The following is an 8,494-nucleotide window of genomic DNA, read 5'->3' as shown; positions in this document are numbered from 1 at the left end:
TTTGCAGCCCCTTAAGATGAACAACAATATGAACTAACTAGTACCCTCAGAGCTCCCAGGGTCTCAACAACCAACAAAGGACATACATGGTGGGGTTGATTGTTCTGACAGCATGTGTGTAGTAGAGGATCGCAAAGTCGATCATCAATGGGAGGAGAGGCACTTGGTCCTGTGAAGATTCTGTGCCCTAGTGTAGGGGAATGCCAGGGCTATTAAGTGGGAGAGGGTGGGGTGGCAAGCAGGGAGAGGCAGGAAGCAACAGGGGTTTGTTCTTATTTTTGTTTGTTTATTTGTTTGTTGGTTTGTTTTTTGGAGGAGAAACTGGGAAAGGAGAAATTATATGACATGTAAATAAAGAAAATATCTAATAAAAAAGTGATCCAATTTCATATTGCTTTCTAAATATTTATGTTTATAGCCATAAATAATTATGTTTACTATAATTTATATTCCCATAAATTAGTACTACTGTCACCATCTTTGGTCAGAGAAGCTTCGTTTTTGGCAGTGGGCAGCAGCTAAGGCAGAGACTCATAACTGATGTAAGTGGTAGGAATAAAAAGCCCAGTGAATGCTCAGGACTAAATGGGCCATCTATACTGCCCTTCGCAAGGCTCAGAGGAAACCAGGGACGTGTGGCAGAAAGAATGTAGGTGCTGGAGGAAGGGACAGAGTGTGGTGCAATTCTGTCTTGTGGGAGGGACACGGCTGTCACACTCTTGGACCCTCAGTGGCTGTGATTACCTGCACAAGCACTACATAAGATTGGGCCTGTCACCATTCTGTCATGGACATAGGAGGGACCCATGAGACCCTACCTCTCTCTGAAGATCTATAGACAGTTAATGTTTGCTGGGGTAGCAGAGAGATATTTTCTTCAGTCATATAGCCAGTGGTAAGTCATTCATGTTCCTATAAATAATACCTTACCTATGCTTCTATAAGTTAACCTAATTAAGTTCACTGGTTCATATGTGCACACACACAAAATATGAACGAAGAAGAGAGACTATATAGGAAGAGGAAGGCAGTTAGTAGGAGGAGGGTGAGGAGGGTGACATAGAAAGTAATGGGCGGTGGTTATGATCAATGTACTTCATATACACGTATGAGACTGTCAAGATGACTAATTACTATGTATAATCCATGGTAATAAAATACTTCTAAAAAGTTATTACTCTACATAAGATGAGACAGGTTGTACAGAGTGGAATTTGGCCTGGGAAAAAGCTATGGGAATGCTTTGTGATAGCATGGCCCAGAGACATTGAAGAATCTCCAGAGAGAATGAGGAATGAATGACCTAACATTCTTGCTTGCTGGGGAATATGCAGTGTCAAATCTTCTACATGACATGCTCACTAATGCCTCTGACTCTCTGGGGAATCAAGTGTTGTGTTGAGTCTGTTTCTTTTAAAATATTTTAAGTTTTAGATCACCACGCTACATGATTTAATAGATACCAGCATGACAGTGTTTCTGTGGTTCCTCCCCCTTCTCCTCCCACTCCCCACAGTAGCCCTAGCTCATAGCAGATTAGATTCTCTCACGTTTCAATGGTTAGGGTGGAGTAATCGAGGCAATTGAGACTGACTAAACTGGGCAATCAGTATGTGAATTATACCAGCATCACAGATTAAAGAGACTCACATTTCCTTTGCCTCTTTCTTTGGTCTCTTTCAGAGGGCAGAATATATGCTTAAGAGTCTTATTATAAAAAAAATGTGTCTTTGTTTCATAAAAACCCAAGAATGAGTTCAGAAGAAACAATTCTCAATATAATAATAGATTTAGTTACAAGGATGTCACTATAACATGAGTTTAGAGGGAAAAAATTTGAAAAAAAAAAAACAAACAAAAAAACGACCAAGCAAACCAACCCTGATTTTCTCCAATCAAGCATATGCACATGGCAGCATACTCTGCACTTAACTAAAATAACATTGTAAGCGAATATTTTAAGGTGTGGGAACATTTCCTGCCATTTTGTGATACGTAGAACAAACACCTGCAAATCATTTTCGTTCAATGACTTTGAAATGGGCTCCTGTATCCCTGTGGCTTCACTGAGAGAAGATGCCCTCAGAGTTCAGGAGGCCTTGCCTCAGTTTACCTGGGGTTGCAGCTGTTGCTGTCCATTCAGTGGTCCCAGGGTGAAGGGGAGCATCTGTGTCCCATGGGACACAGCAGCAGGGTTAAACTGTGGGCATCAAAGAAAATTTTTCATTATGTTTCTTTCAGTTTGAGCATCTAGGACCCTAAAGCATATTTATTAAAGGTAAAAATGCATTCAAAGGAAGAATTTCCTACATAAGTTCATAATATTTTATTGTGTGTATAATTAATCACAGAGATGAAATTAAGGTATTCATTTAATTTTTTAGCACAAGTTTCATTACTAACTTCTACATTCATTTTTCCAAAGATTTTTTTATTTAATTATATGTATGCATGTGTGTTGTTTATACATGTGTGTCAGTGTGTGTGTGTCTGTGTGTGTGTCTCTGTGTGTGTGTTTATATTTGTATGTGTGTGTGTGTATGTTTGTGTGTGTGTGTCTGTGTGTGTCTCTGTGTGTATGTGTCTGAGTATGTCTGTGTATATGTATGTGTCTGTGTGTGTGTCTATGTGTGTGTGTATCTGTGTGTGTGTGTGTGAGTGCAGGTTTAAGTAGAACAGAATAGGACATTGGACCTCCTGGAGCTGATGTTATAGGAAGTTGTGAGCTGATCTGTGTGATTGCAGGGAACTGAATCTCAGGTCTTCTACAAGAGCAACAATAGAGTTCTTTGTATATTATATTGTTATAAATATATCCAAGTGTTGTTAACCACCAAATTATCTCTCAAGTCCCTACATTAAACTAAAAATTAAAAAAAAATAGCAAAAGCCTATTGTGTATTCTCATACCACAGCATGTTTTATTTGTGGAAGTCAGAGGTTAATTTTGGTGTCTCTTGTCTCTACCTTTATGTGGTTTCTGGGCTTCAAACTCCGGTTGTAAGGCCTTTTGCTGCAAGTGCCATCTTGTCCCCCATACTGCAGGAATTAAATGTTTTCCTTGGGCATCTCTGAGATCATTTAGGTCATTTACCCCTTTCTGGCTACAATAATGCTTCTTGGACATTTTGTGATTTTTTTTTCCACTAGAAAGTGAATTTTTTCATAGGTATTTCCAGACAAAGTTGCAAGATATAGAGTAAAATACCTAGTCTAGAACATGCATTAATAGTATTTTTAAATCTGCACACTGGGCAGAATCAGGAGAGAAACGTTTTTCTTCCCCAAACAGAAAGATCTTTACAGATATCCTTTGAGCAAAGAGAAACTCTTATTGTCCTTTCTTGTCATCCTAGAGGGTGGCAATAGCAGTCATAATATTTATGTGGCTTGTTGATATCATAGGAAACATTAAGGAAGATCTGGTGCAGAAATGGGGCAGGATCGTAGAGAAGAGGTTATCAGGGTTAAAGGTGAGAATGAGGTCAATTATATAAAGATTTACCAGGAAAACTTTCAAAGAACTTTCAAAGACAGTGCTATCCGACTCTCTTTGACTTTCTTCTTGTTCCAGTTCCAGCTCATGTCCAGTGATTAGGTGTGCATGTGCTCTGTGGGTAGGTATTTCTCTATGTTCTTGACTCTCCTTCATGCTCAGTCTCAAGTGCCCAATTTATTAAACAAAAGGGAGTGAGGTGGTCTAAAAGAGTACTTACCAATGGCAGGTCTGACCCCAGAGTGAGCAGCTGTGTTAATGGTATTAGATTTATGGAAGGAAAAACCTGCAGGGCATTGAAACTGGGTGTTAGAGAAGAGATTATCTGTTTCTCCATCAGTGTCAATGATAGTCTCAGGCCAGTTATACAGCTTACAAAGGCATGTATTCCCAACAAATGTTCAAGCTCTCTCACTACCCTTGAATTGTCTGCATGAGGCCTCCTCGTTTCCTGTGTTGTTCTGGATGGCCTAGCAGTATGCTAAGTTTGTGGGTTTTATCAGGTGATTTACTTATGGTTATTATTTAGTTATAATTTTTTGTTTTAGTACTTGATTGTGCACACCCATTTTTAAATTCTTTCCCCTAAAGAATGTCCATAATAGAATAAGCTACAAGTTCTTTAAGGACTTAGATAATTTGACTTGAATGGTCTATGATGCCCAATAATTAAAGAGGCAGTTTGAACTTTTAATACCATTGACTACTGTTTCAGAGTCTAGACAAAGGCAAGGCAGGTGGTGTTCTTTATAGCAGAGTGAGTGTTGAAGGGGTGGAGAACATAGAGGCTAAATGATAACACAAATTTCAAGGTTATTTAAATAGACCTTGGGGAAAAAAAACAGCCTTTACAACAACATAGCAGTTCACTGGCAGGGATGACACCTGAGAAAACTGTGAGAGGGTGGGTTCAGGGAAGTCCTAGTGGGTAATGCATTTACTGTGCAAGCACGAGGACCTGAGTGGAGAGCTGCATGTGCACTTATGTGCATTCACAGGGCTTGCCCATCTAGTGCTGGAGGTGGAGAAGGATGACCCCAGGGCCTGCCAGTCCAGGCAATAAAGGAAGACACTTCATGCCAACCTCTGGTCTCCATACATTCACACACATGTCACATGCTTGCTACATGGACAGCCATGGACACACACACAGGGGTGGGGGAGAAAGAGAGTGAGAAGGAGGTGAAAGAGCTGTGAGTAAAGTTGCGGCTTTTCTCTACAACTTTTAATCTTTGTTTTTTGTTTGTTTGTTTGTTTTCCAAATCCCATGGAATGTCACAGTATCTCAGGGTCACAGTTCTGTAAACAGGTGACACCAACCACTTTTCAAAGCTTTGAATATTTAGTTCTTAAGCCAAATTCTCGTTCATATAGCTAATTCACATACAAGGAAAAAGTGAGATTGCTTTGCTTTCTTCATTTAAATATAAAAACAAGCACACTGGCTTTCTTATTTCTCCCCCCTCAAAAAAGCCTCTTCAGACATGAGACTATGCAAATCTTGATTTTTAAAAAGAATTGCCAGTCTTAATAAGCTTTCTTTTCTGGTTTATAAATCTTTGTCATTGTTGGGCGCTTACCTGATTTGGTTGCTGTTGAGGTAGTGGTGTCACCTGACCTGGAGTTGGTTTTGTTGCAGGAACTCCCAAAGCAGGGCTAAGCTGCTTCTGTGAATATAAATATCTGATAAAGCGGGAGGAATGTGCTTGAGGTTTTTTATCCATTTGTATCTGAAAGGTAACAGTTCGCTCCGCAACAACACTGTGAATTTAAACTCCATGTCTCTTTTGGAGCAGTTTTAAGTCCTCAAATATTTTATGCTTATCAGGAGACAGAATCAGAGACTGGGAAATTGCCAGGTCAAGAGGGTGAAGAGGAAAAGGTAAGCCAGGGCAAGTTGGGTTCCCATTCATCTACGGCAACCGCTGCTTTCCTTTGCCTTCTGTTACACTTGGAGTCTTAGTTCTATGCACATTTGCCCTGTTTCCCCTTTACATTATTTGAATTAAACTCCACGAGTCCTACTGCATTTTTTTTTAAAGCTCTCCACTTTTGGCTTGCATGTGGCATGCCAATCATATAATGGGAATTCAGTGTCTTTCCTGGCCAGAGTAATTGCTTTGTATTAAAACTTGTTGAACTCTTGATGAAAATGACCTTGCAATCCAAAGGGTCTAACTGTGTGGCTTTTTAAAAATGTTTTATAGATGAAAGAAGACCTGTGCCGGGTCACTCTTTGAGCGTCAGAGTCAGTACTAGGACCACTGCAGTGATCCCAGTTCCTGAATACAATAAGCCCTACCCTCCCTTCTGACCTCAGTGTGCATTTGTTGCTGGATACATCCCAGAGGGCAAGACTGATGCCAGCTCTTTGGCTATTTTAGGGATTTTGCTTTTTATTTGGCTTTTTATTTAATATTTAGTCCTGAGAACTTCTTAGTAATGTGTTGATCATTTCTATTTTGTTGTTTCCTCCCTATTCATGTTTTCCACAGAAATTTTTACAATCTAAGCTTTTTCTAAACAATGATTTGCTATGAGTAGCCACTGTGGATTCTGTCAGTTCTGTCAGGGATCATGTCCCCTTGTTTTGCCCTCATTACTGTGTTCTTAGCAATCAGGGCATGGCTGTTGTTTAGAGAGCTTCCAATGAGTCGCTAGTGACTGCACAGGGGAGTATGGAAGTGCCACCCGAGACGGAGGGTTCTTGTCCTTCATTCACAGTTCATCTATTGCATTTCTTCCCTGTATATTTTAAACATTGTGTCAAAGAGAAGTCCATGTACAGGTAAAATATTCCATCTATGTCTATATAATAACTTAGGACAACCAAAGTATGGATGGATCACCAATCCCCTTCCCCCATTTTAAATATTTTGTAATGGTATGTGTTAAATAAAAAAAGTTCACTATTTTATGTGTACCACACATTTGGAGCTAAGAGTTTATCTGATTTAGATGCTTTGTTAATCACGTAGAAAAATCAGAACTATGGTTTACTCTTTTAGTCATGAGCAAATAACCAGTCCCCAAGAAAATCGTAATTTTGTTTTGGAACATAAAATAGTTACTCTGTCCCTCAGGTCTGCTATGTTGCTTTGCTAAAACAATTGAAATTCTTCCATGATAATGTGGATGCATTTTTTTAAAAGTGCAAAATGTTGAAATTTGTACTAACATCTTATTAGTTTACCATATTCTTTTTTGAAATTAAATTAGAAAAACTTAAAAAAAATGGGTCACACACCAGAGTGGTCACCAGAGTGGTTTTCTTGAAAGGCAGGAAGAGAGCACTGGCTGTAAAGAGACATGGCTTGGGCTGGTCAGTACATAAAGTAAACATATCACACTTACTGGTAATGACTGGGCTGATCCTAGAAGACAGAGCAGTAGAATCATGGTCTTCATGTTTCGATTTGCTACCTAGAAGAACAAAAGTAGGTTACTCTTTCACTTTTTTTAACCTATGAAAGAAGATGACATTTAAAAATGACCCTTCTACTCGAAATCTGGTGAAGTAATGTTACCTTTCTGCTACCAGGCAAAACGATATTCGAAATCCAGATGATTTCTCCACTTTACTCTGTGCAAAATTTATCTTTTGCTCATTTGTGTTTGTAGAAGGAATTTAAGCTCAGCTACAGGAGACAGACAACCTGAGAGACCAATCAGGACTAAACTGTCTGTGAAATCATTTGGTTTCATTTCCCAACACTTCATTAGGTGGGTTATTAGCTGCAGACATTGTATTACCCAATGTCTACGATCTGACTAGAGGGTATTTTAGGGAGACATGCCTATATAATTTTAAAAAGTGCAGACAGAAAAAAAAGACAATTGTCTTTACTTTCAAGTCTTTTGCAAAATATCTTTGAATTTACTGGTTTTATCATATAAGAGTGAGCAAAAATATAGGGCTCTCTGTATACTTTATAAAAATAAAGGTTATTATGTGATTTCTCTAAGCCTTACTTGTTCCCTTGAAAACAGTGAGCTCTATGTGTCAGTCACACAGACTAATTTTTACATATTTAATGGTTAAGTTGTGTTATACTTTCTTTTTGATGTACAGATAATTTGTTTATCATTCTATTTTTAAATTATAAATATGTTACAACAAATATCCTCATAAGAGATTTCTTGCATATGTACCATCATTTCTGTAGGCATTACTTCTAGGAATATTAAAAAGATACAAACATCTATAATTTAAATGAATATGAAAAAAATTGCCTCTAAGAATTCTTGAATACTTTGCTTGATTTTAAATAATGAAAAAGGGTGAGGGACTGCAATCAGGGTATAAAGTGAATGAATAAATGAATGGAAAAATATGAGGAGTTCACATGGGGAGAGAAATAATGAAAAAGATGATGTGATATAAGCCAAAGACAGGAAGCTACTGAGGTTTCTTTCATAAGATGTTCAGGTCACATCTATCCACAGGCTTCCAGAACCTTGGCTTCAAACCAAGCAAGGTCTCTTCATTAACATCTGAAATGAATGATGAAATCAATGATGAATCTGTCTGCCAGAATTTCATACTGAAGACCACATGACATTCAGTGTTGTCTTTTCTTTAATGTGAATGTCTATTGATAGAAAATTAGAGATGATGGGGCATTTGCATAAGTTTTTCCTTCAACAACTCTACTCATCTGCTCATGACTGATGACTGTCAGATAATCTGGTAGGAGTGGAGGAACACTGTATGGGACGCTAATACTAATAACATGAGTAGTAAGTTTAACAAGAGGAGTGTGCACAAGTGTGAAGACAAGGTCTTGATTGGGGGCAGGGAAGGTCTTTTGGGGCAGGTCACTTTTAGGATGAGTTTTGAAGGATGGAAAGAAAATCATGAAAAAGCAAGGCAAGGGTGGGGAAATAGTTCAGCTGAAAAATTCCTTGCTCTATAAGCACGGGGGCCTGAGTAGGGATCAATATCACTCATAAAAGCTGGCAAAGTTGCATTTGTCTGTAAACCTAGTGGTACTGGGG

At 38.6% G+C, this 8,494-nt stretch overlaps 1 protein-coding gene across 1 annotated transcript in view; it reads right to left on the bottom strand.

Moving 5' to 3' along the window:
* Amtn (amelotin) overlaps window positions 1–7,099 on the bottom strand; it is a 12,957-nt gene extending 5,858 nt beyond the window's left edge. Inside the window, exons 1-5 of the mRNA XM_031342048.1 lie at window positions 7,024–7,099; window positions 6,851–6,919; window positions 5,077–5,163; window positions 3,717–3,782; window positions 2,114–2,200 (exon numbers count right to left, since the gene is read on the bottom strand). Of these exons, the coding sequence (XP_031197908.1) occupies window positions 2,114–2,200; window positions 3,717–3,782; window positions 5,077–5,163; window positions 6,851–6,904 (294 nt within the window). The 5' untranslated portion in view covers window positions 6,905–6,919; window positions 7,024–7,099. The remainder of the gene's footprint in view (window positions 1–2,113; window positions 2,201–3,716; window positions 3,783–5,076; window positions 5,164–6,850; window positions 6,920–7,023) is intronic.
* Window positions 7,100–8,494: the final 1,395 nt, after the last annotated feature.

This window comes from Mastomys coucha, unplaced genomic scaffold (assembly GCF_008632895.1).
Source record: "Mastomys coucha isolate ucsf_1 unplaced genomic scaffold, UCSF_Mcou_1 pScaffold22, whole genome shotgun sequence".
NCBI classification, from domain to species: Eukaryota; Metazoa; Chordata; class Mammalia; order Rodentia; family Muridae; genus Mastomys; species Mastomys coucha.
The sequence above is the reverse complement of the archived record's forward strand: the minus strand, read 5'-3'. Positions and strand labels throughout refer to the sequence as shown.